This window comes from Prionailurus bengalensis, chromosome A3 (assembly GCF_016509475.1).
Source record: "Prionailurus bengalensis isolate Pbe53 chromosome A3, Fcat_Pben_1.1_paternal_pri, whole genome shotgun sequence".
NCBI classification, from domain to species: domain Eukaryota; kingdom Metazoa; phylum Chordata; class Mammalia; order Carnivora; family Felidae; genus Prionailurus; species Prionailurus bengalensis.
Genome location: NC_057354.1, coordinates 21568239 through 21595446, shown reverse-complemented (window position 1 = coordinate 21595446; position 27208 = coordinate 21568239). Strand labels below are relative to the sequence as shown.

General features: G+C 56.4%; 1 protein-coding gene across 1 annotated transcript in view; it reads right to left on the bottom strand.

Moving 5' to 3' along the window:
* TGM2 (transglutaminase 2) overlaps positions 1 to 25968 on the bottom strand; it is a 31442-nt gene extending 5474 nt beyond the window's left edge. Inside the window, exons 1-10 of the mRNA XM_043602397.1 lie at positions 25779 to 25968; positions 21521 to 21700; positions 16676 to 16918; positions 12880 to 12998; positions 10263 to 10391; positions 9026 to 9203; positions 5792 to 5927; positions 4993 to 5096; positions 3652 to 3894; positions 1400 to 1672 (exon numbers count right to left, since the gene is read on the bottom strand). Coding sequence (XP_043458332.1) covers positions 1400 to 1672; positions 3652 to 3894; positions 4993 to 5096; positions 5792 to 5927; positions 9026 to 9203; positions 10263 to 10391; positions 12880 to 12998; positions 16676 to 16918; positions 21521 to 21700; positions 25779 to 25788 — 1615 coding nt within the window. The 5' untranslated portion in view covers positions 25789 to 25968. The remainder of the gene's footprint in view (positions 1 to 1399; positions 1673 to 3651; positions 3895 to 4992; positions 5097 to 5791; positions 5928 to 9025; positions 9204 to 10262; positions 10392 to 12879; positions 12999 to 16675; positions 16919 to 21520; positions 21701 to 25778) is intronic.
* Between the last annotated feature and the right edge of the window lie 1240 nt (positions 25969 to 27208).

The window sequence follows — 27208 nt, the reverse complement described above, 5'->3', positions numbered from 1 at the left end:
ACCTCTCTGTTGTGATCACATCCCCAGGATGATGAGAAACACCGACAGGCTTGGCTGAGCTCTGGAAGAACAATGCTCCAGGGGCCCAGATGGTAACTGGGAGGCAAAGGGTGACTCAATAGGAAGGAAGTTATTCTGGCATCCCTGGCCCGGGCTGCAGTTCACCTCGTGCCATACATTCCAGGAAAGACACTTCCTGCCTTTCAAGTGGTTCTGAGCATGAGAAGAACCTGACGGGTGTACGTTCACACAGAGGGGCTGGCGCGACTCTTCAAACACCAGCCAGCCTCGGTGCGAGTGGGGAACTTGATGCCTGGAACGGAGAAGACAAATACCCAGGAGCCCACGGTCCATTGACAGAGTGGTGGGGACCAGAACTCGGGGGTCCTGGCCACGGCGCAGGGATGGACCCCTGCCCCCGACACTCGGGGCCCGGATGCAGAGGTGAGGGCTGGGTCCTTTGCATGCCATCAAGGCTGGCAGGGGCTCAGGACCCACGGAGCCCGGCACCGAGGCCATCGTCTGGCACGGCAGGTGTTCAGGACAGACCCACAAGGCCTCTCTGCCTCCCCATGATCAGTTTTACACTTTCCACGTATTTCCTGAGCGCAGGGTCTCCTTCAGTCCTCACAGTGGCCCATCGGGAGGGACGTGTTACTGACCCCCTGACTGATGAGTATGATTGGAGGCTCAGAGAGCATGCTCACCCTGTCCAAGCTTGTACATCTAGAAGGTGGGGGAGGCCAGGGGCAAAGCCAGGTCCGGCTGGCCTCGGAACTTGTGTTTGGGCAGCCGTGAGTGCTGGGGCCCAGCTCCGGTGCCATTGGCTCTGCCCCCGAGGGCTTCACCCATTCTTAGGGACCCTGATAGACGGTCTGCTCTGGGCGTGAGTCTCCAGAGTGCCTATGGGGGACCCAAGATAGAGAAACCAGGAGGTGGCACTGTTTGGAGGGCCAACCCCCTGAAAAGCTGGCTGATAAAGAGGAGACCGGGAGGTGCTCTCAGGGGCCGTGGCACGGGCAGTACTGGAGGCCGAGGGAAGGAATTAGCTGGAAGCAGGCAGTAGAGAGTCCGGGAAAGCAGTCGAAGGTCACGTGAAGATGAGACGGGACAAAACAGTACAGTTGCTAAGAGCACGGGTTCAAGCCCCAGTCCCGTCACTCCCTAACCGTGTGGCCTCGGGAAAGCTGCTTCAGCTCTCCGTGCTCAGTCCCCTCACCCGAAAAGTGCGGCAATGCGAGAAGCCACCTCCGATGAAGAACGAAATGGGTTGCTAGTTACAAAGTACTTGGGCAGGGCCTGACCCAGGGGAAGAAAAACACACGCCCAGCGCTCAGGATGCGGCCTCGTGCCTTGGGGGTTGGTGGTCAGTAAGTGCTCCAGGAACACGGGGCCTTACCGGAGAAAGGCGCCAGGGAAAGGTTGAGCAGGTCCTTGGTGCCGCACTCGGGCCCCAGGATCCCGTTGTAGCTGACGGTGCGGGCACAGAGCAGGAGGCGGCAGGTGTGCTCCTCGGAGGTGTTGTTGGTGATGTAGGCGAAGACGTCGAAGTCGCTACCCATACTCATGCTCTGGCTCACGCGGATCCGCATGGCCATCCCGGCGTCCTCTTTATCGGTCAGCTTGTTCAGGTGGTTGGCCCTCTTGAAGGCCTCTCTCTCCTCTGGGGACCCTGTGAGGAGGGAGGAGAGAGCTCCATTAGAGCTGAAATAGGGACCAAGGATACGGAGGCTGGCACAGGGCAGGCCGACGTTCAGGGTCCCGGTGACTCAGAGCAGCCACAAGGAGCCCCTTGTCTACATTTCTGCACCAGGAGGATGAAGGAGTATTTTATTTACTTCCCACAAGTAAACTCCTATACATCCCTCAAGACCCAGCCCCAAATCCTCATCCCCACCCCCCCACCTCCTCCTCCAGGAAGCCTTCTCCGACCGCTCTTTCCGCAGGGTGAATGAATCACAACGCCTTCTGGAGTCTCACGGGTACCTACTGCCTATCATGCTTTTTAAAAAAAAAAAAAAAATTTTTTTTCAACGTTTCTTCATCTTTGAGAGACAGAGCGTGAGCAGGGAAGGGGCAGAGAGAGGGAGACACAGAATCCGAAGCAGGCTCCAGGCTCCGAGCTGTCAGCACAGAGCCTATGACAGTGCTCGGTGGGTACTAAACAGCAATACAATGCAAACTTTCTCCCCTCCAAGTGTTTGCACAGGGATTACTTCTGCCTGAGATCTTTTCCCTCCCTTTCCCTACCTGCGGAGTTCCCCTTCTTGGTGCACTATTTACTCCCCGCCGCCCTGTTCCTTTTAGGTTTGCCCCCAGTGTCGCTGGGTGCGTATCTATGTCTCCCACCCAACCATTAGCTCTAGACCTTTCAGAGACCAGGGAAAGCACCTTTTCCTTCTGTTTCGTCCCTTCCGGCTAAGGCATGGCCATTTATCACCCACACCCCCAGCCAGCCCCGGGAAGTCCGTGGACGTCAGATGGAGGCAGGGGCAATGGTGTCTGTGACCTCTGTGAATACACCCTGTGCTTGGCACACAGTAGATGCTTAGAAAACATCTACTGTGTTGAACTGGCTGTTGGATGTGCTCAAAAGCAATTTTCTTTTTTTTTTTTTTTAATTTTTTAACATTTATTTATTTTTGGGACAGAGACAGAGCATGAACGGGGGAGGGGCAGAGAGAGAGGGAGACACAGAATCGGAAACAGGCTCCAGGCTCCGAGCCATCAGCCCAGAGCCCGACGCGGGGCTCGAACTCCCGGACCGCGAGATCGTGACCTGGCTGAAGTCGGACGCTTAACCGACTGCGCCACCCAGGCGCCCCAAAAGCAATTTTCAACATAAGCTGTGTTCTTTTTGTGCCACTACTGATTTAACATGAGATGCAGAAAGCAGTTTCATCTTTGTCTCTGACGGAAGCTCTCTAAGTTTCTCTTGCTCCATTTCTCTCTCCTTACCCATCTATCGTCACACTCACCTCCCCAGCCGTGTGTGAAATACTGCATGAATAAACACTACAGAGTTCCTGGCATCTCTCTTCCTTGGCCCTCTGGACTTTCGAGCCTCTCTGGGCCAGATATGTTGCAATTAAAAAAAAAAAAAGTGGGATTTGCCCATTTTCAGTTGTAGATGCCACTACGATAAATACTGTTAATGAACAGCACAGACGTCATTAATTTTGCTGTTCAGATGCCTGCCTCTCCGACATAACTGTCATCCCTTCAGATTTATTTGAGCCAAACCAGCCAAAAAAGCCAGGCTTCAAAAACCAAATGGAATCCTTTTATGGAATACAGAATTCTTTTCCTAAATGAATACTCGTCTACCACTGTCTCCCAGGGTGCTTCTTTCTTTTTAAAGTTTGAGCTCGACGCGGGGCTCAAACCCATGAACCACAAGATCGCCACCTGAGCCGAAGTCGGAGGCTCAACCGACTGAGCCACCCAGGGGCCCCCCACCCCGGTGTGCTTTTTTTTTTTTTTAAGAAAAAAAGGAAAAGGGAGAGTAACCCACAGGTCATTGTACACAGGCTGCCAAAGAAAACGCAGGTGCACGCACGTGTGCGCGTGCCCACGCAAGCCCGCTGGCTGGTGAAATGAGCTGCTTGTGTGCAAGGCGGTGCTGAAGGCTCCGAGGAGCGGGGCACCTACCCTCCGGGTACTTGTAGGTGTGGGTGATGTCCTGCCGCTCGTCGCGGCCCACGCTCTTAGTGCTGATCTTCAGCCCCACGACCAGGGAGTGGTTGATGGACTTGTGCATGGACCCATCGTCCTGCCGGATCCAGTCCACCACGTCGGCATTGACCTCAGCAAAGACAAAAGGCGCGTCGTACTTGGTGCTCAGGTCGCCCTCCTTGATGGCACGGACCGGAACGGGCCCACAGCAGTATGTCCCTGTTTGGGGGGAGGAGGGGAGACGGTGGGCTGAGTGGGGGGAGGGGAGGCGGGGGGAGTGGCACCCTCTCAAACCTCCCCCATTTCAACCACCTGTAGCAAAGAATCCCAAGACCATCCAGCCCTTTGACGCAGGGACTCCATTTCTGGGAAGGCGGCAGAGACTAAGAATGAAGAGTGGAGACTCCGGGGCCGGCCCGGCCTCTGGGGTTCAAATCTCAGCTGGTCTCTTGTTAGCTGTGTGACCTTGGGCAAGTTACTCCCCTTCCCTAAGCCTGTTTTATGTGCGGATATTTGTACCCAGCTAGTGAGGATTTGCATATGCTAAATGCCATGTAAGGGTCTGATAAATAAAATAGAAGCGTGTCGCCAGGCATCCCGAGGCGATGAGGGAGCCACACGGCAGAAGGCAGTGTGTCCGTCTTATGACTTGTCAGCCATAAGGACCACAGGTATTTCTATATCGCTTTGTAGTTGTCCTAGATAACTGGAAATATCACTTCTATGTATCTCTACCAGTACATAATGGAACTTACTATCTCCACCCCTAGATCTTGTTATGTAAGGCATATATTGTTATATCATAAATTTATTTTTTAAAAACGTTGATAACTCTGTCTCGGTGTAATTGCTTTTTTTGTGACCCTGGGTAATATATTCTATGCATTTAAAAATATGCTTCTGAGAAAGGATCCATTTGGTTTCACCCGATTTTGCTGTGGCGTTCTGTCTCTCTTTCTCCCTCTTTCTTTCCCTGTCTCTGTCTCTGTCTCTCTCTCACACACACACATACCCACGAGTATATAATAGGAAATGACTAGAAGCTGTGCGTGAACGTGAATGATACTTCCTCTGCGGGGGAAGAGGACAAAGATGCGATTTGATTTTTTTTTTTTCTTTGTGCTTTTTCATAATCTCTGTTTGCCACAACGCGTGTGAATTACATACACGGTCGACGGAGGGCCCCCACCCTCGTGCGGGCTAGTCAGGGGTCTCTGGAATCAGCCACACTGGGGTTAGAACCGGCCAAGTGACTGTGGGGGAGTCCTCTCCAAGACTCCGTTTCCCCGCCTGGGGAAGGGGGCCACACCCACCCACCTTCGCTCTTCTCCTGGGGCGTGGGGTCGAGGGCCTGCCACCCCTCGTAGCCCGGCTGCAGGTCTGGCCTGCTCATCCATGACTCCACCCAGCAGTGGAAGTTCCTGTTGGGGAAACGAGGCGAACGTTGGCCAGGACTCAAACTCAGACTTTCACTGTCACCTCCCGCGGGCAGTTCACACTTGCCTGTCCCAAGCTGAACCCAGGGTGTCCCCGACACCCTTCTTTGCTTTTCCTCCCCTGGGCCCTAGCCAGGCGCTCGCTGCTACCCCGGAGTCACTGTCATCGCCCCCTCCCACAATCCTCCACTTTCAGTGGCTCCTCTAGTCCAGCTGATGGGACCTCTTCACTTCTCTGCTGTCCCTTCTTTTCCAGCCCAAGGGCTCTGCCCCGGTTCAGGCCTCATCCCTGTGCACCTGGAACACACCCCAGTCTCCTTCTGTCAGCTTCTCCGGTGTCATCTGTGTCCCTCTCCAAGTATGAAGACTTTGGTGACAACCTGTTGCACCTGTTGCCTTGGGAGGCAAGCCCAGACCCCCTAACCTGGCATTCCAGACTCCTGAAAACCCAATCCCCTGACACCTTTTCATGCCCTTCGTGACTTTCCCTCCTCTTGGCCTTTGCTCCCGCTGGGGCCCTACCTGGAGAGCCCTCCCCAAGTCCTGTTCCCCTTTGTCCAAATACTGTTCAACTTTGAAACCCAATTCAGATGTGACCTCCTCCGAGAAGTCTTCCCGGCTTTCCATTCCGCGGGACCCTCCCCAGTGGGCTCTACCCCTGACCCTGGGCCCCAGCTCACCAGATCATCTCGCTCTTGTCACCCTGGATCTCCCCAAACTCGTTGCGGAAGTACTCGATGAGCAGGTTGCTGTTCTGGTCGTGGGCCGAGTTATAGTTGGTCACCACTCGGGTGGGGATGCCGAGACACCGCAGCACTAGGGTGGGAGGAGGACGTGATGGAGAGAGGGATTAGGCTCTGGAGACATCTGCCCTGCTTTGGGCCTCCACATGCCCATCTGTATCCCAGGCAGCATTGTACCCATTGTCTAGGTAGTGAGAGCGGGCGTCATCCCCTCAGCTGGATGGTGGTGCCCGCCTCGCCGGTCACCCCATGTCCGCTCTGACTCTTCACATCACAGCTAACAGAAGAAGACCCCAAAATGCAAGTCTGACATCAACACTCCCCTGCTAAGCCTTTGATGTCTCCCTATGGCCGCTGAGGTCAAGGCCAGACTTCGGGCTGTGGCCTTTGGCCGTACAAGGTTTAGCCCCTGACCGCCTCCTGCACACTTCCCTCCAGTCACACTTGCTGTTCCTCCGGCACTCTCTACACTCCCGCCAGCCACAGGGCATTGGCATATGCTGCTCCCTCAGCCTGGAAGGCCACCCGCCAGGTTTAGATTGTTTCATTTGCATTCGTAGCAAGACTGGGGATTTATCGTCATTCTCAATGTAAGGGCATGGGAGGGATTATGTAACTAGTCCTCTGAGGGCAGCGAGGGATCTGTCTTCCTTTAGGTGCCCAGACCCCAGGACAGGCCTGGCACAGACCATTTTGTCAAGTGGATGAAGTGGAGAGAGGAGAGGAGGAAGGGGGTAAGGGAAGGAGCAAAGGAACCGTGGAAATTCAGGGCAGGGAGCAGTGAAGCAGGCAGAGGAGGGAACAAGGGTCGGGGTGGGGTGGGGGTGGGGAGCAGGGAGAGGCTTCCATTCAAGCCCCAGCTGCTGTGGGCTGCGTGAGCCGAGGCCAGTCCCCCCACCTCTCCGGGCCTTGTGTCCTCCTCCACGACACGGGGTTGGGGTACGCACGCAGGGCCGGCAGTCGCGTTGGGACACCATCGGGGAAGAAGAGGGCCCTGTGCTCACGCCCAGGCACGGTTTACAGAGGTCCTAGTGGCGGGGGAGGGGCCAGGTTGCGGTGACAGGACAGCCGCTGGCCGGGAGGGAAGCCGGGGGCACGATTCGTGCCTGAGCGGGCAGGGTGCTCCTGACACATGGCATTTTGGGTGTCTTCTCACTCCCTCATTGTTTCCTGTGTTTTTTATGTGTTTTGTGAAAGTAACATATTCTCGGGGTGGGATAAAGAAAGTAAATACCTCTTTTAAAAAGTGAGGAAAGCCTTACTAAATGTAACCTGGGGGACTTTTGTCTTTTAGTCTTGATTGAGACCGAGTCTCTGAGATAGAGGGTGGGGGTGAGGGGGCAGGATGTGTGACCTTGGTTCTGTCGCCCTTGGCCCTCCATCAAGCTGGACAAGAGCTTCTGGGACGGCCCTGGACGCCGGCCAGGAGACACGAGGGCCCCTGGGAGGGGACAGAGGAAGGACAGTGCTCATCCTCTGCCTCCAGCCTGGTTGCTTGTCCTGGGACCTGGGCAGTAGGCTCTTTGCTGCCCTTTGGCAGAGGCTGGTGTCCCAACCCTGGACCTTGCCCCGTCATCACATCACAGGCCTCAGAATATAGACCAGACGTGGGGGGAGGCCTGTCCCTGAGGAGCACGGCGCCACCGGTGTCCAAGAGACAGTGTCCCAAGAGGTCTCACCATCACAGTCTCAGGCCGCGAGGCTGCCCCAGAACCGAGGACCCCTGGTTTCAAGCCTGGCTGTGCTGCTCACCAGCTGTGTGACCTTGGGCAGCCACTTCCGGTCTCCGGGACTCCATTTCCTCCTCTACGGGGAGCTAATAAATAGCAGCTTTGGGGGAACGCTGTGGTGATTCAGAGAGACGGTGGGTGTGGGCAGTATCGTCTGCCCCGGTGCCCAGGGCAGAAGAGCACAGTGGTGCCCGTCCCTGCAAACGCCCAGCCAGTCACCGTTGGCTGACTCGCAGACATTCCAAAAATGCTCCAGGATCCAGCTGAAGAATCCCACCTTCCTCCACAAACCCGAGCCTGACCTGAACCAGTGACATCTGCCCGGGTCCTAAGAGCTCTCTGTGAATTTGGTCAGTCACCACTGTGTCCCTTTTCTAGGTGAGGAAACAGGCTTGGAGACACCAGCTGTCTTGCCCAAGCCCACCCAGGACCCCTCCAGGGGCCGGAGGCAGAGCTGGGATTCCAAACAGGCAGCCCGACCCCAGGGGAGTCCCTGGGCCTCGCCCACCCCCCACCCGCCTGCAGCTCCCGGCAGAGGCCCCAGGGCCTGCGCCCAAACCGGTTTTCCCCGGTTCTGTCCCGGGCCAGGCCTGGGAGAAGGCTGCAGGGACCCAGACTCAGCCCTCGCCTTGGGGAGAGAGGGGTCGAGCGCAAGATCCACAGCTAAGCCCTCCGGAGGTCACAGCCCAGGGGAGGGAGGTATCTGCAAGGTGAGCTTGGGGGACCCAGGGCATGGCTGGTGATGTGTCTCCAGAAAACCCGCGGGCCCCTCAGAGGAAGGGGTCTGGGATTGCACAAGAAAAGGGAACGCATAGGTCCCAGGAGCTGGCAGTCACGGGTGGTGTGGCCGTGGAGAAGGGGGAGCAGGGACAGCCAGCTGGGAGCCCGGGCCACACGGCCTCCAGACGGCTGGTGTGGAGGACAGCGCTGGGGCTCCCGGAGGCCCTTCTCTGGGCCTGGGGCCTGGTCCCGGAGTCAGAGAAGCTGGGAACCAGGACCCGCCTCTTAGATTTCCTGAGCCTAAGAAATGACAGCTGCACAGTAATCGTAGTGAGAATAATACAGCAGGAGATAAATAATTACTGTTATGCATCTGAAATCATTTCACGCACTTTGCACATGCTAACTCTTTCAATCCTCGCAGTGGCCCCAGGATAAAGGCACTGTTGTTACGTCCCATGTGGCAGAGCGGAGGCTCAGAGAAGGTCGTGACTGTCCGGGGACACAGCGGGTAGAGCGGAGCTGGGATCTGAATTCGGGCCATGGATCCAACGTCTGTGTTTCTAACCGGTTCGCTGACTCCAGGCCACACGGCACATTGGTGGCGTTGGAGGCAGAAGCAGGACCGGAACTGGGGGCTGCTGGTTCCCACTGGAGAGCAATCCCTGCCCCCCTCCCGGCGCCGGTTGCAGGCCCTCCCCCCATCCAGCGTGCAGCTCACCCGTGCAGGCCACAGCCGCGAAGACCCAGCACTGGCCGTACTTGACACGCTGGCAGCCGGAGCTCTTCCAGCGCCGCAGAATGTCCACGCTGCCGATCCAGAACATGGGGCTGATGCCGTCCCCGTAGTTGTTGTCCCAGCGCCCCAGCAGCACGCCCTGGTCATCGTTGCAGTTGACCTACAACCAGCGGGGGCATCGGAGGGACTGAGCCTGGGAAGCAGGTGCTGTGAGTTCAGTGCGTGGGGAAAGGCAGGGAAGGGAGGTTAGGATGAGGGAACAGCCCATGCAAAGGTACCAAGGTATGACAGGCCGGTATGTGGGAGACGGTTGGGGCCGGAGCCGCAGATGGGAGAGAGAGAAAGGGAAGGGAGGAGGTGGAGAGGGGTCGAGGTTACGAAGGTGACGCTGGAGATGTGAACTTGTCCACGGGGTGGCAGGGGGGTGATAAGAGGTGATCTGAGTTTTACGAAGACCCTCTCTGGCCCCTGCCCGGATTGTGTCATTCCTCCCAAACTCCGTTGCCTTGGGAATAACATCCGGCTTCCCGACCGGGGTCCATGAGGTCTGCGTGGTCTAACCCCTGCCCACGTCGGGCACCCCGCACCCCCTTGCTCACTCCACTCCGGCAGCACCAGCCTCCTTTTTGCTCCTCGAACCTGCCGAAGTTTTTCCCTCCTCAGGGCCTTGGCACAAACTGCCCCCTGCCTGGGACGTTCGTCTCCGAGTTCCTATATCAGCTGAAGGATCACCACTTAGGGAGGCCCCCCCAGCTCCTCCCCGAAGTTGGACGCCGCAGTTAGACCCCCTCACACCCTCTGGCTTCCTTCAGTACGTGCGTTATCGTCTACGATTGTGCCCTCGTTCACTTGACATTTCTGTTCATGTCTCTGTTAATGACATTTCTGTCTCCTCCCACCCACCCACTAGAACATAAGCTCCATGAACATAGAGACCATACGTGGCTTATACCCGGCTGTTTCCCCAGTGCCTAGGACACAGGTGGCACTTGGTAACTATTTGCTGAATGAGTGAATGAATGAATGAGTGAGTGAGTTAGGGACCACACGACATTACCCTTAGTGGTGTAAATCCTGCCTTTCCAAATACACGCACTCTTAGCTGAGAGTCCCCCTACCGAGCCCAGTGTGGAGCGCAGCCTCCATATCACAGGAAGGGAGGAGTCCGCTGGGGCCCATCGTGGGCCTCGACCCCGGGGCGGGCCAGCCACTCACTCACCATGCCGCTCACCACCCGGCCCACGTAGACGGGACTGCTGCGGCGTGAGCAGTCACGGCCGGCATCCCTCAGGAACTTGGGGTTCATGTCCAGGAGCGTCAAGCAGATGTCCAGGATCCCGTCTTCAAACTGTGTTGTAGGAAACAAGAGGAGGATGAGGGAAATGAGAAGTCACCTCCTCCGGGAAGCCTGCCTTGAAGCTCTGCAGCTCTACGTCCTCTCTGGTCCACCTCTCGCACTAGGGAGGTCCAGGCTGGGTCTGCCACATCTCTGCGATGCCGGCTTTGTCTGGCCCGGGACGGGGTGGGGTGGGACAGTGACAAAGTGTGAGAAAGAGGAAGGGGATGTGCCTGCGTTCAGAGCCTGGCTAGGGGGGTCCTGGGGATTTGGAGTAGAAACTACAGTGTCCCTGGAGCGTCCCTCTCCTCAGAGTCACCTCAGGCCCTGCCACCGCCCCTTTCCCATCTCTGCCAAATATCCCACTTCCCCTAAGGCCTGACTCACCCTGCAGAGCTGATGAGATTCCTCTCCTGCCCCCACCCCCCCCCCCACACACTGCTCTGATTGGAACTGAGGTCAATTATATATATAAATCTAGTCTTATGACTCCTGTTTCCACTGCACCCAGGATAAAATTTAGACTTTCCCTGTGAGCTGCAAGGCCCTTCACAATCCGGGCCACACCCCATCTCTGACCTCTTATCACCACTCTCACCCACACTCATGGCCCCAGGGCCTTTGCACTTACTATTTCCTTTGCTTGGAATGTTCTTCCTGCTAACTCTCTGTATGGCTCACACCTTCTCATCCTCATTGTCATTATTAAAAGTAGGATCCTCCCTCCTTGTCTCATTACACCGCACCACCTAGTCTGACAAGTCCAAAGGCAACCTGGCCCCTCCTCCCCATCTCTGTGGTCTTGTCCCAAAGCAGACTTTATCTCAGGCCTCCCTCCGTGCTGCAGAACAGCTTCCCCATGGCTCTGAGCCCCTTTGTGGCTCCCTAGTGCCATCAGCCTGACATGCACAACCCGGACACTGCTGACTTTTCTCTCTTCATCTCTTGGGGCTCCTTCGCACATACAGTGCTCCCCAAGGCTACAAAATTCTTCTTACGCATGACTCTTCTGAGCTTTTGCTCAGGCACTTCCCCTTGCTTAGTAGACCGCATTTCCGCCTCCTCCAAAGCCCAGCTCAGACCTTGCCCTATTTCAGGAATCTCCCTGATCCCCACAGGCAATTTATTCACTTCCTTTCTCTAGGTCTTATCATCCCGGATTGTGATGGCTTCCCGAAGATTCACAAGGGCTGTGTCCAGTGGCTCAACACAAGCCTGGACCCAAAACAGGAACTCAGGGGATGAAAGGAAGGACTTGGCTTTGTTCTGTTGGTCAGGGTAAAATACAGAGCCCTGGGAAAGAAAAGCCAATTTACTTCTTGATGTATGTTATGTATCCCGGTCACACCACCATTTCATGTACATCTCACAGCAGGCTACAGGTTCCTGGGCAGATATGCTTACAACCATTATCCCCAATATTCAGATGGGGAAACTGAGGTCAGAGCTCCAGAGCACACAGAGAAGACTTCTCTGTGGCCCCAGGGCAGGACTCTGGAGGCCCGAATATGGAAACCCCACCCCAGGGGCTGTTGGAAAAAGTCTCAAGGTGAATCCCATGTCAGAAGGTCAACAGCCCCTAACACACCAGGAGGTTGAAGGGCCAGGAGTGGGAGGACTCTTGCTTCATGAGTTTTCTCAGCAATGTCTCAAGAACTTTCATGGGAGGCTGGATGGCAGAGGAAATAAGATGACTAGTTTGAACCACCAGCCTAGGATGACCTGCTGGAAGGTGAGGAACCACATGGAACAGGGATGAGCCATCTAGCTGAGGTCAGCCCAGCCCAGCCGAGACAGCTAGGCTCTGGTTGACCCATGAATCTGTAAGAAATAATCAATGGTTGTTGTTAAGTTGTAAACGTGTTGTTAAGTGTGTACATTTCAGGCTTGTTTGTTATTCAGCAGCAGCTGACTGATACAACCAGTGGTTCGCAAAGTATGACCACTGGTCAGCAGCATCAGCATCACCTGCGATCTAGTTGGAAATGCGAATTCTCAGCCCGCACCCAGCCCTACTGAATCAGAAACTAAAGGTGGGGACTCAGTGATCTGTGCTTTAACACACTTTTCTGGTGATTTCCAATGTACGCTCAAGTTTGAAAACCACCGATCGAGATGATGGTTTAAAGCCTCCTCTCGGGACTTACTTAGCACATAGTGAGCATTTTTATTACTTAGTTATATGGCCTTGAATGTTCCCTTTCTCCCTCCTGGAGTACCGACCGGCCCCCACAATTCCCAAAGGCTCTCCTGATTCTTTCCCCACCTTGAATCTGGGGCTGCCATTCCCACGGTGGGTAGGGCAACCCTTTGCCGTATGATCTCGGGCTTGGCCTGGGCCCTCTCTGAGCCTCCAGCCATTTCGGGGCCCTTGAATCCCTGACAGCCTGCGGTCACATCCCCGAGACCAGCTCCCACCTCTGAAGCTTTCAGCGCCTCAGACCCAGGGCCCAGCACACAGTGGGCCTGTAGCGGTGGAAAAGGCAGCGTGCGGCCCTACCTGCCCAAAGTTCCAGGGTATGTTCTTGATGAACTTGGCCGAGCCCTGGTAGATGAAGCCATGCTGGGTGAGGATGTATTCGTGCCGCTCCTCATCCGAGTCCAGGTACACAGCATCCCCTGGGGATGGGAAAGAAGGGGCCTCAGCTCTGGGTCTGGCAGGGCACAGGGTCACCACAGATAGGGCAGCCAGGCGCCGTAACATGGAACGCAGATCTGGGAGGTGTTTTGCAAGCTAAAGCCCTCAGCCGGTGTGAGCAGGAGCGTAATTCAAGGCAGAGAGAAAGCCCACTAGGGTCACCGAGGCTCAGGGGAGTCGGGATCCTGTCCGCCTCGAGGGGGTCGGGGAGGGCCATCTGGAACAGGTGACCTCTGAATGCCGCCTTGATGAAGGACTAAGATTTAGATACTTGGAGCCTGGCGGGATGACTTGGTCCTAAGCAGAGGACCAGAGAGAGCAAAGGTGCAGCTGCCAGGAAATGCCTGGAACTCAGTGACCTGTGGCTGATGACCGCAGAGAAGAGGGCTGCGGCAGTCGGGGCCAGAGGGCAGGAGCCGTAAAGGTCAAGTTGGCCTTTACCTTCGCCACTTCACAGGTGAAGAAACTGAGGCTGGGGAGAGGAAATCCAGGGCCACGTCATGACTTTGGTGGGCCCTGGGCGTCTTTGCTTCTGTGGGCCCCTTCCTCCATAAAAAAAAAAATTTTAAATATACTTTATGACTGCATGGGTACCATGACAAATATATTAATATCACATGTCAGAACACATCCTCTGACCTAAACATTCATTTTTTTTTCTCATGATTTTAAAAGAAATTAAAATATTTTTGGGGCGCCTGGGTGGCTCAGTCGGTTAAGCATCCGACTTCGGCTCAGGTCACGATCTCGCGGTCCGTGAGTTCGAGCCCCGCGTCGGGCTCTGGGCTGATGGCTCGGAGCCTGGAGCCTGCTTCCGATTCTGTGTCTCCCTCTCTCTCTGCCCCTCCCCCGTTCATGCTGTCTCTCCCTGTCTCAAAAATGAATAAACGTTAAAAAAAAAAAATATTCGTAAGGGTCCCTAAAAATATGGTGGCCCTGGCCCGGAATGCAGGGGCTCAGGCCCCTTGGGTCCCCGGGCGCTGTCTGGCCCACCCGCAAACCCCCTCTTATTGCACGGAGGAAAGCAAATGTGGCCGAGTATTTTTTGCCTTGTATATCCTGCACTGTTGGTTCCCGGGACTGCCATATAAATAGCCTTACAGTAAATGAACTAGGCAGTGGTAAGTCAGCAGATAGGTTGGGAGAACGAAAGGGAAAGAAAAACCCAGGGTGTTTCGTCACGGTGGGGAGAGTGTCAGTACATGTCAGCTCGGCCCCACCCTGGCTCAGCAGGCAGGGACGGTGCCCTCCTCGCCGCTCTGCTGGTCAAGGTGGGGATGAGAACCCCACCCCCGCGCCCCACCTCCCCAACCTTCCTCCCACCCCCCTCGGGGATAGGAGGCTCGGGTTCCAGGGGCAGGTCCCAGAGGGACAGCAATTTTCCTATCCCACCCACACCCGCACCTCCACTGAGCCCAACTTCCTGCCTCAGCATCACCAGCTCCAACTGTCCCCTCCGGGCTCCCGCCCTGGGATGTGGGTCACTTTAGTCACTGTGCTGCTTGGCTGACAGCCACCCCAATCCGCGGGGCGGGGATGGGGCGGGGCTGGAGGAAAGGCCAAAGGAAGGGGACATCCCCAGAACTCCGCTCCCTGTCCCCTGAACTTTTTGAGACCCTGCAGTGTCGAGTGGGGGACACTGGCGTCTTCCTGCTCCAAGGGCAGGGCTGGCGACCAGCCGTAAGCTTTGCAGATTGGTGAGATCAAAACACATCTCCAGTGCGGTCCAGAGAAGCCACTTCTGTCCCAAGGCACCACGTCATGTGGCCCCAGGGCATGTGAGCAAGGATGAGCGATCTTCCCTGTGAGGACCTCCCGCGGACGACCTCATGTCCCTGGGTGGAGGGCCAGATCAATACACTGTCCTCACTGGCAAGATGTGGAACATTCTGAGCTCTTAAGAGGAAAAAGCAGATGGATGCACACTGATGGGGAAAAATCCTCAGGATGTACGGTAGAGGGGAAAAATGGAATAAGTTGTCGGTTGATGTATACTGTGGGATACTTCTATGTTTAAGAGAAACCCATTAACGCAGCGATGTCTCCAGGCACATGCACTCGAATCTAAGGAGAGGAGCCCCCCAAGACAGCTAATAATGGTGCTCCCCAAGGAGGAGAGTCAACACGGGGGCCGTTTCCCTGTAATGCTTAAAGCTTATACGAAGAGGATGTTCTCCTGTCTTACTGTTATACCTAAAAATAAAAGCCGGAGTCCCTGGGTGGCTCAGCAGGTTGAGCGCCTGACTTTTGATTTCAGTTCACGTCATGATCTCACGGTTCATGGGTTTGAGCCCCGCATCGGGGTCCGCGCTCACAGCGCGGAGCCTGCTTGGAATTCTCCGTCTCCCTTTCTCTCTGTCCCTCCCCTGCTCGCCCCCTCTCTCTCCAAGTAAATAAGCTTAAAAAAAAAAAAATGAGGGGCGCCTGGGTGGCGCAGTCGGTTAAGCGTCCGACTTCAGCCAGGTCACGATCTCGCGGTCCGGGAGTTCGAGCCCTGCGTCGGGCTCTGGGCTGATGGCTCAGAGCCTGGAGCCTGTTTCCGATTCTGTGTCTCCCTCTCTCTCTGCCCCTCCCCTGTTCATGCTCTGTCTCTGTCCCAAAAATAAATAAACGTTGAAAAAAAAAATTAAAAAAAAAAAATGAAAGCCAAGATATGTAAAAGAGAAAATAAAAAACCTTTCCCCTCAAATGTGTTATAAAATGTCCCAAAATGGTGAAGAAAAAAATAAAAGCAGTGATCCAGTAAGAAACTGGTCGTCTGATGCTGGAGAGGCTGGAATGTGTGGCTGGACCCCAGCGTCGAGGAGGGACTCCCCATTCCCAGGCCTGCCCACAAGGCATCTCTCTCGGCCGTGTTGTGCAGGAGCAAGAAAGAAATGGATCTGGCTGCCCTGTCGGTCAGATGGGGAAACTGAGGCCCGGGAAGGGATGTGGCAGCCCCAGCCTCCCCCTTCCTCCTCGAGCCAGCCTCCTTTCTTCTGAGCTGTCCCCTGCAACTTGCGAGTTTTGTCCAGCATTGCCCACGTACTTAGAGGACCCTTCAAAAGCCACTTGACCTCTCTGAGCCTGCTTCCTGTCTGGGAATCGAGGACACTAACAATCTCCCCCGTGGGATTATTGAGAGGAGGAATTGACGGAGCGTACAAAGAGGCGGCGTAGGTAACCGAACTGCTCCTGCCCGCCTCTCCTGGCTACCCTACCCCTCCACCTCCCTCAGGTTCCCCTCCCCAGGCCGGTCTGGGGAGATTTCAAACAGAGCCCCACAAAACACCACCAGACGCGGAGCCATGGCCCTGGGCCTCCCCTGGGCACCGCATTCCCGAATGGGGCTCTGAACCCGAGACGCGTCTGTGCCCCGGCACAGTGCCGTGGGAACACATGAGCTCCGGCACAGGGTGGGATCCCTTGGTAGCTGTGTGGCCTTGGGCAAGTCATTTTGTGTCCGAGTGCCTGTCTCCTCCTCCATAAGTAGGGATAATAATAAGAGTACTCACATCGCAAGGTTTTGGCGAGGCCGGAGCTTGGCACGGCGCTGAGGGGGTTTCGCTCAACCTGCTTTGATGTCTCTTCTGCCCCACTGCCCCCACCCTCAGTGGCCCCCGTGGGTGGGCCCGGCCCTGCCCGTCTCCGCACCCTGCCGACGGATCGTATGGCTCACCTGGGCACCAGGGGTTGAAGAGCAGGATGAAGTGGCCCAGCACGAAGCTGGAGCCCTGGTAGCCGGTGGAGGCCTCCAGGCTGAGGCGGTACAGGCCGATGGGGGCGTTAGGCGGGGTGCTGAGCTGCAGCGAGAGGGCACTGTCCTGCTGGCCCACCACCTCGGCCGTCCAGGCACCTTCCTCCACGGCATCGGACAGCGGGAAGCGGGCCCGGGTGCCGGCCTCCTCGCTGGGGGCTGGGCCTGACAGAGGAGAAACAGTGGCCGTGAGCCGGACGTGGGCAGGGAGGGACAGCGGCAGCCTCGGCGGGCGCCGGCACACGCCGGGGGTCCCACGGGCCTGGGTCGGAGGCCGAGGTGCGCTGCCGACCGTCGAGGGAACTTTGGCGAGAGGTTTCACCTCCCTGAGCCTGGGTTTCCTCGTCTGTAAAGCGAGGGTCAGACCCCGACCTCGCAGGGCGCTTTTGCGAGAGCATGAGACAGGTCTCGCGCCCACAGCAGGTTCCCAACCGGACAGATGTCTCCCGGGGGAGGGGACCGCTCAACCTGGGGCAGGGCCTCCGTCGCGCTGCCTGGGCTGGCGTGACTTTGCACGGCCTTTCTCTGGGCTCAGTTTGTCCGTCTGTAGCACCAATGGATGCTCCGTTTCCTCCTAAATCCTTTACCTGCAAGGGTCCAGCTCTTCCTTTCGGAAGAAGAAGCCCAGACTTTGAGTAGGATAAGACCTTGGTCCTCTGATGCCCCACAGGAACCCGTCTGGGAGGCCCCTTGCTGGTAGGTGCTGGCCTATCCAGCCTCTAGGTGTCTGTCTCCCCAGGGCCCCCTCCGGCTTTTGGCCTCTGTATCTTCAAAGGCAGTTCCAAGGAGGTAGTTATAACCACCGCCCCCCACCACCTGCTTTCCCTGAGACCTCTTGTACAGATGGGAAAACTGAGGCTCAGAGAGGAGGGGGTCTCCCGAGGATATCGTAGGGGTCTGGGGCAACGTCAGCATCTGAGCCCAGATCTCTAGGCTCGGGGCTGTCCTCCACGGCGCCTCTCATTCCTGTGGTCTCTTGTGAGGGGTCTGGAAGCTTCAGCGAGATAGGGAGCCTGCTTTTCCTGGTGCGGGGAGGGCCCTGCCTGGGCAGGCAGGTTTGAGTCATGGGAGGGCGAGGAGGGGCTGGTCATCTTTTCTGGACTTGGGTGGCCGAGAGGAGAAACAGAAGCTTCTCTGCCTGCTTGGGCGGCTGCCCGGGAAAGTTTATTTTTATCCTTTCATCTCCCTCCCTGTAGCTCTGCCCACCTGCTGTTAACAATATGGGGGCTTGTTCACTGAGGGGCTCCCTCCCAGCACCCTGCCTCCTCCTACCCACCCGACAGCCCCGGCCACACCCGAGCCCAAATATAACCATGAGCTAACAGGCATGACACAGGCCTCCGAGGCCCTGACTGGGTGCCAGGAGTCAGCTATAAGCCTGAGAAGTCAGGCAGCGCAGGGCCCCAAGAGCCAGCCTGGGTCTGGTCCCCCTTCTCAGGTGCTGAGTGCTCCGTGAGCTGGGGCTAAGTCACCAGGCCTCTCGGATCTGCAATTTTCTCATCCAGGAAGAAAACAGGCTTGGACCCCACGCCTGAGGAGGGTCGATCCTGTGTCTGAAACTGGCTCTGTGACCTCGGACAATCTACTTAGCTTCTTTGGGCCTCAGTGTCCTCATCTGTAAAATAGGGTCAATTATAGTATACCTAGCTCCTCGTAAGGTCACTGTAAAGCCTAAAGCAGTTGAGGTACATCGCATGGTGCCTGGCACACAGTAAGTGCTCAGTAAATGATAGCTCTGGTTTATTATTGTCACTATCACTTCCCGGCCCGGTTTGGAGGGCCGGCAAAGGACTTCTCAGGAAGCGTTCAAAACAGTGACCAGTGCGGTAATTGTGCAGTAAATGTGAGCATTCCTCGGTGCTATTAAAAGTCAGAATCCCCAGGCCAAACAACAGATTTCGAGGACTGGGGCGGAATGTAGAAATTGTCTTGTTCAACTGAATCGCTTTACAGATATGGAAACTGAGGCTGCGAGGGACAAAGGCGGGGAGACCAGTTTGCCTGGGACAGCCCCGGTTTATACCTGCGGCCCCAGCATAATTCTTAATGGTGTCCTTTCATTCTCAGAAATGTCCCTGTTTGGACATCCAGTGATCTGGTCACCATGGGAATAGCCTGGGCCAGGTCCCATACCCACTGTCTCTATTGACATACCACCCTCAAGGACAGGTCGGGAAACATTTCCCTTTCTCCCCGTCCTGGGGCAGCCGTGCACACACACACACACACACACACTGCTTTCTTCCAAGGGTCCCCGGATGGGGGGTCGGGGAGAGAACAGGTTGTTCCCTGCCTCCCCCCCCCCACCCACCGCCGCCACCACCGCTCACATAAGCTGGCTTCGAAAAGTCATCGGCTTTGGTTTCACATCTTTGTGGGGCCAGAGATGCTTCGGGGAATCCCTGTGGGCCTAAATGACCTGGAGACCTGAGGAGTCCTGGGGACTATCCCAGACCATGACTGGGTGGAGTAGGGGGGTGGACGAGGGCAACCTTCCAGAGGAAAGCCCTCTATTAACCTCATAAAGGTTCTTTTCACTCCCTCAGCCTGGCCTCACTCCCACCCCACTCACCCTCCAAAGCTTGGTCCCCTCTTGGAAGGAAACAGCTTTATTCCCATGATAAAGTGTTTGTCTATTGCGGTCTGTGTCCCGTAACAGAGCCTGTCAGGTCTCCAACTGTCTGGGTGAAATACACAGCATCCGGGTATGTGTAGGATCAGGCCACATACTCCATTCACTGAGTGACCTTCGCCAGCTCTCTCCTCTCTCTGGGCCTCAGTTTCCCTTAGGAGGCAGGACAGGCTGATCACAAGCTAGAATGTTCCAGCACAAGAGCAAGGTGCTCAGGCCAGGCCCGGGGCTGGGTGCCGATCCAAACCAGGCCTTGAGGTGAAAGGCCTGGCTTCCTGGTATTGTCCCTCAGGCTTCCTCAGCCCATGGGAGGGTCTTGGTGGCCCAGACAGGGAAGCTGTGTGCATCCAGAGATAGAGTGCCCTCCGTGTCTGCTCGAGGGCTGTGGAGGTGACCAGCACAGACCGGCTATGGTTTGAGATAAATTGGTAGAGACTGGAGAACAGAGATTAGCTGCTGGGATGGGAAGGTCAGCTGTACCCACCCCCTCCCCCAACCCTGAACTTGAGGCCTAATTACCTGGCACCAGGCCGCCTAGATAAATGGAGAAGAAGCAAGAAAGGAGATGCCTTGAAAGAAGAGAAAGAAGGTGGGAAGTCAGTGGTAGCCTCCTCTGGCAGTTTCTCTACTGTTCCATTTCACAGAAGAACAAACTGAGGCCCAGCAGGCCCTTATGGTGATTAGGTCAATATGTCTGCTGTCAGCTCACCAGTGAAAAGCCTCAATTCTGGGGGCAGGGTTGGAACCCTGCTTTGTCCTTAACTTACTGTGTGACCTGGGCAGGTAACTTGACCTTTCTGAGCCTCAGTATTTTCATCCGTAAAATGGGGTCTCAGTATGTTTCCCAGATGGGCAGATCGAGAACGAGCATGCATGCAGTAGGTTGCTGTGATTCTCATCATCCCAAGCCTGACCCTGACCCTGACTCTTCTCAGGGTATCCTACCCAGCACATAACTGTCATATACTACAACCTTCCACTTTACAGAGAGGGACACTGAGTTAGAAAGATCAGAGGCTCCCGGATGCTCCTCAGTTCAGTTAGAAAGGGCCCCAAGGGGACTGGTGGTGTGTGTGTTGGGGGGGGGAGGGGTGCTGCCCCTGGGTAGTAGGTGTATCTGTGTCAGAAGCAGAGCGGGAGGAAGGAAAGGCATGGGGGAGATATCCATGGCCGGTCTGCAAGCACCATGATAAGCCTTATCAAACGGCCACCCAGGTAAATATGGGTCGCAGCCTGTTTGCTGCTCTCTCTGCCCTCGGTGGTCTCAGAAAGAACTGGCCTTTCTCACCCTTGGGCAGAGTCCCAACCAGGTGGCCCCTAGCTGACCTCAGGGGAGCGGTTCCCACCAGGAGCCAAATCCAGAGATTCGGCATTCGAGGCCACTTTCCCAGGAATGGCAAGCAAAGAAGATTGGGAACTGGGCATGTGGGGATGAGGTGGCTGGGGCCACCCGTCACTGGGCCCCCCAGAGCAAGAGCAGCAGCGGCTACTAACGTCTACAAGGCACCCCGCCACGTCTGGCTCTTCTCACCTAACACCTTCTACCAGGAGTGCTTTTCACAAGGTAAAACTCAAGCCCAGAGAGGCTAAGCAACTTGTCCAAGGTCACACAGCGGGTAGGCAGTCCGGTCCGCACCAGAGCCCAGGTCTGCCACCCCCTGAGCCTGAGGCAGCCCTCCTGAGGCCTGGAGAAGGAACTATGGGAACACAAAATTGTCCCCTCAGGGAGACGGCAGCTGGGTTCTCTCCGCTACCCAGAGCCAACGTAAGCCCGATCCCAGAGGCCTTCAGGTTATGTGGATTGGGGGAAGTAGCTGTTGATAAGAGTTGGAAAGCTGTTTTGATTTGGGCAGGATCTTGATGACCTTTGTGGTAGGAAGCTGTTATCCAGGGCGATAACAGGTTTTCTGGAACCGGGTGTCCAACAAACTTGTTTACGAGGCTGGGTGGCCTGGGGCGTCCCCTTTCCACTTTCTGGGCCTCAGTTGCCTCATCTGTACAATGGGGCTAGTGGCCGCTAGGACCTTCTCGGGGGGGGGGGGGGGTGGCAAAGAGGAACGGAGCCACGTGCCTCATCGTCAGGGGGCCAGGAGATCACAGAACAGAGCAGGTCGGGGCGACGGGGTGGTACTCACCGGTCGTGACACTGAAGGTGAGGCTGTCCACACTGGCCTCGTAGTTTCGGCCCTCGAAATGCAGAGTCAGCCGGAAGGCCTGGCCCCGCCGCACCACCAGCTTCTCCCGGCACAGGTCGGCTGTGTGGTGGTCACGGCCATTGGCCTCCAGCTCCAGGTCACATCTCTCCAGAACCAGTTCTGCGGAGACAGCAGGAGGGGCGTGAGCCTGAGCCGGGGTGGCCTCCCTCAGCCAGTTGTGCCCTCGAGGCTCCGTGGATGTGGGGATCCCCGGGAGCCAGGCCTCGCTGGATGATGGCTATCCGCCCTGCCCCCTCCCCAGCCCCCACCCCGCCCTGTCACCCTGGGGTCAGCCGGGGCCGAATCTCCCCGACGACTCTTCTCTTCCTCATAGTCACAACGCCGTGCTCACTGTCATAGTCACAATGTCGTGCTCACTGTGGCGTGGTGGGAGAAGTCCTGGCCACCTTCCAGCATCGTGACCTCAGGCAAGTCCACTTTCTGGACTCCCGTTCCTCACCTGTCACGGGACTGCTGTGAACCACTTAGTACAGTGCCTGGCACATAACAAATGCTCACTCAACAGGAGCTATTCGGTCAAGATTAAAGGGTTCTTTTGTTAATAGTGAGGTGGGGCAGTATTGGGCGGAGGTTCGACTTTGCCTTTTAGGTTCGGCTTTCAATTTACAGGGCATACGGAGGACTGAGGAACATGTTAAACACAGAACCAGGATGCGATCGACAAAATTCACCCTCTGGGAGACAAAAGGCAGAGGAGTTGGTTGTCTCAACAAATAAACCGCAAGGTGGGGCATCTGGGTGACTCAGTCCGTTAAGCGTCCGACTCTGCATTTCAGCTCAGGTCACCGTCTCCCGGTTCCTGAGACCGAGCCCTGCGTCTGGCTCCACACTGAGAGCACAGAGCCTGCCTGGGACTCTCTCTCTCTCCTTCTCCCTCTCTCTCTGTCCCTCCCTCGCTTGCAGGCACGTTCCGTTTCTCTCTCTCAAAATCAATAAATAAACTTAAAAAAAAAAAGACTGCAAAAAAAAAAAAAGAAAAAAATTCATCGAAGGGAGAAACTATAGATTAAGAGAAACGGAAGACACATTTCGACCCATCGTGTTCTGCGGACCTCATCTGGATCCTGGTCTTTTATTTATTTTTTTTTTTTTTTAAATTTTTTTTTCAACATTTATTTATTTTTGGGACAGAGAGAGACAGAGCATGAACGGGGGAGGGGCAGAGAGAGAGGGAGACACAGAATCGGAAGCAGGCTCCAGGCTCCAGGCTCCGAGCCATCAGCCCAGAGCCTGACACGGGGCTCGAACCCATGGACCGCGAGATCGTGACCTGGCCGAAGTCGGACGCTTAACCGACTGCGCCACCCAGGCGCCCCGATCCTGGTCTTTTAAAAACTATTCTAGGGGCGCCTGGGTGGCGCAGTCGGTTAAGCGTCCGGCTTCAGCCAGGTCACGATCTCGCGGTCCGTGAGTTCGAGCCCCGCGTCGGGCTCTGGGCTGATGGCTCAGAGCCTGGAGCCTGTTTCCGATTCTGTGTCTCCCTCTCTCTCTGCCCCTCCCCCGTTCATGCTCTGTCTCTCTCTGTCCCAAAAATAAATAAACGTTGAAAAAAAAAAATTAAAAAAAAAAAAAATAAAAACTATTCTAAAACGTTTATTACACTCATGAGACAATCACAGATTTGAATGCCCGTGGAATCGTGGCGATATTAAGGACTTTTGGTTACTTTATTCATGTCTTAAAGAGAGAGAGCCCTTATGTTTTACTGAAATATTGGCAGGTGAAATGGTGATGTCTGAGATTTGCTTCCAAATAACAGGGGCAGGGGTGGGGAGGTGAGGGGTACCGGGCGGCAGGAGCGGCCACAGGAGGCTGCGTGATGAGAACACAGGCATGTATTATATTCTTCTCTTTACTTTGATGTGTCTTCAATATTCTCCATGATAAAAAAGGTTTGAAAATGACAGAGGGTTTGGAGACTTCCGGACCTACGCTTTTCAGTTCTGCAGTGCTGCTGTGTGATCCTGGACGGGTCTCTCTCCCTCTCTGTGCCTCCTCTGAAGTCTCAAAAGGCTGCTGAGAGGACTAGGAGAGGAAGTGGGGCCTAGCCCAGGGCAGAAGTTTGTTACGTGAAAGCTCTATTTGTAGTTTCAGAGGGAGCTAAAGGCCAAGGCAGGGGTAGAGGTCATGGGCGGGGGTGGGGAGTCCGAGGGAAGCACACACCTCAGAAATCTTGGCAAACTCAAGGTTAAGATTAAGAAGACCGCGGCGTGGGGAGAGTGGGCAAGGTGGACTCTCAGAGCCGTGGGGCCCTTGGAGAGTACGCGGTCCAGCTGAGACCCAGGGGCAGGGATCTGCCCAAAGTCACCCAGCAAGTGGGTCCTTCCACTGGGCCATCGACTCGGGTGCCCTGCTTGTGCCATGGAAGATCCCCAAGTGCCCGGTGACTGCTGAGAGAGGGCTTTGACACGGCTTTTCTCCCCCAAAACCTCACAACAAAGACTCCACCTATGCAGATACTATCACCGCTGGGAGGAGATATTCCGAGGCAAGCTGCGGCATTGGGATTTGAACCCGGGCTGTGAATTCTGGAGCCTGCACTGGAAGCCCCTCGCTCCACAGCTCATGGTTTGCTCCCCATCTCCCCCACTCCTTCCTTCCCTTCCCTAACACTCCCGTGTTGTTCTGAGCCTGGGAAGAGACCCGAGGGAGCTGCCCCCTGGGGCTCACAGCAGGAGAGACCTCCCCCACCGCCAGGGAGGGCTTCTGGCTGGCCCGCTAGGGTGAGGAAACACTGTTTTTGAAAACTTCTACTCCAGAGAGCTTAAGCAGGAAGAGGCCACCATCGTCCCCCTGGAAGACCATAGAGAGATTGTCAGTTCCTGAGCTGGGACAGGTGGGGTGCTTTCTTGGGCTATTATCTAAAGAAGAATTTCCAGAAGTCATGCCCAGCTCCCAAGGTGCAGAAGCACTGAGCTCCAGGATCATAGGATTTCTGCACTGAGTAAAGGACCCCAGGTCTCCCAGGCCAGCGGGACCCCTGTAGGAGACGGCCACTGTGGTAATGGGGCAGGTAGGTCATCCACAGCTGGCACCTCCAGGGTCCCCCAGCCCCACTGAGCCTCCCTCGGGGCCAGGGATGGGAAACTGCATCCGAGATGCCACCTAGAGGACCCATCACAGCCAGCCCTGAGCTGGTTTTTGATCTCACGTGTTGGGGAGCCAGATCCCAGCTAGGGACAAGGGGAGCCCGAGGTCACACGGTAGGTCAGCTTCCCTCCTCCCGTCCCTGCTCCACATGCCCCATGTCCCTCTTCAGAGCCCCTCTCCCAGCGCCTCCTTCCCGGGCCGCAGTGTGGTGTGGAGGCCCTCTCCACATGGACTCGAGCCGAGAGTTAGCCGGGTCACGGGGTCCAGCTGCTTTAGTCCACGGACACCCTGCATTGCAGAAACCCCTCCCCTGGGACGGGAGTGCTGCCCGTGTGCCCACCGCTGCGACTGTGTGTGTGTGTGTGTGTGTGTGTGGAGTGGGGGAGCAGGTAGGAAATTAATCGGACCCCGACTCCACTCCCCTTGGCCCTCACGGATGTACCGAGGGCGACCCATCCATGTTTTATGGGAGAGGAAACTGAGAATCGACAAGTGGCCAAAGACTGGGGTTGCAGAACTTGGGGGCCGGAGGGGACCTTAGAGAACATGTGTGCTCTCAGCCCAGAGGGTGCTAGAACCTCTTCTCTGGCCCCAGGGCCAAGGAGTCAGCCAGGCATGACTTGCACACCTCTAGGTACGACATGCAGGCCTCCTCCCCGCGGCTGGCAGGGACCAACCAAAGCTAAGTGTCCTGAGGCCAGGCCAGACCCCGCTGCACAGCTTCGTGCCGGCCGGCCCACAGCAGGGACCCAGCCCCGCTACCTGACCGAGGACAAGTGACAGTGGCCCGTTAGTCCAGTGCTCTGCAGTTGACAACACGCCCGCATGTTCCACTGCTTTGTCTGATTCGGGGAGGCAGGGGTTAATGATTTTGCCCTGGGGATGGAAAGGCCCCAGCGGGGCCAGGCCTGAGGGGGAGCCAGGCCCTTCTCACCCAGCCCAGCCTTCCTGTTGCTCTCCAGACTGGGGAGAGCGCCTGCCAGGTGTTGACCCCCAGCCGACCGTGGCACAGGGGGGACCCCTGGGACAGGGAGGGGTGGCCAGGCGCGGGCCCGTGAGTGGCGGCAGCGCTGACCCTGATACTCACCCTCGGCCATGGTCAGGTGGTGGCGGTGGCTCCTCTGGCGGGTGGCAGGACCCTCCAAGTGCGACCACTGAAGGCGAGCACTGCCGAAGCTGAGAGGGACAGAGAACTTATAGCCCGCTTTGGGCGGGCAGGGGGCGGGGCCGCGCCAGAAGGCGGGGCCACAGCGGGGCCACCTTTGCCCATTCTGGGCCCTGCTCTCAGCCAGTTCGGGTGCCCCGGGGGCAGGAGCCTGAGAGGAGAGGAGTGGCAGCTGGGCAAGGGCGCCCCCTGGGGGAGCGGACAGCACTCAAGGCTGCGACGGCAATGGACAGAGACACAGAATCAGATCAGGACACACAGAGGCACCTGGACACATCATCAGACTCTGGGTGATAGAGGCACCTGGACACAGAAGTACACACACACACACACACACACACATCATCAGGTGTGGACACAAGCCGAGCGGGGCACCCACAGACACACAAAACTGCAGAACCTCTGAGATAGACCCCCACGCAGACGTGGGCTCGTGTGCAGACATGCACACATGCCACAAAGATAGGCACACCCACACCACTTCCTGCGGCAAAACTGATAATCTGCCTCTCCCGTCCACCCCTCAGCCCATCTCATCATCCGTCGTCCATCCAGCAACCCGTCCGCTCCCCCACCCATCTCTCCCTCTCTCCCCCTCCGCTCCCCCCACTGAGTTTCCCTGCGGATCCACCGTGTGCCAGAAAGAAACAAAGCCAAACTTCCAGGGACTCGGCCTCCGACCCCTGGAACCCAGCACCTTGGCCGAACTCATCCTGGTCTCTCTGGTTCTCAAGGCTCCTATGCTTCCTACCCACCAGGAAGCCTGAGCAGGGAGGGTCCCCGGAGAGACTGGAGCCTGTGGGCCTCCCCCAATTTTTTTTTTTTTCTGGAACAAGTTCCATACGTTTGGATGGGTCTGGGCTACCAAACTGGCCTTAGTTTCCATTCCTGTGCGACCTAGTGCAGGGAATACATCCACGTGGCTTTAGTGGCTGTTTGTCCCTGGGTCAAATGGGCCCTGTCGGGGGTCTTAGGGGAGCAAACTCGCGACACAGTGATGGGTCCTGCTGACCTGGAAAATATAACCCTGTGAGTGAAACTTGTGATCGCCCCCTTTTACAGATACGGTAACAAAAACGGTTTCCTGCAGCTGGCAAGAGCTCGGAGGAAGAGGCAGGGCCAGTGACAGCAACCAAGAAACCAGGTTTGGAGTTCCCGCTCCGACCCCGACCAGTTGTGTGACCACAGGCAGGTAGGTTGACTCTCCAGGCCTCAGTCTCCCCTCTGCAAAATGGTGCCAAGAGTTCCTTTCTTGTAGGCCTGGAGTTAAGACTACCAAAAAGGGGCGCGTGGGTGGCGCAGTCGGTTAAGCGGCCGACTTCAGCCAGGTCACGATCTCGCGGTCCGGGAGT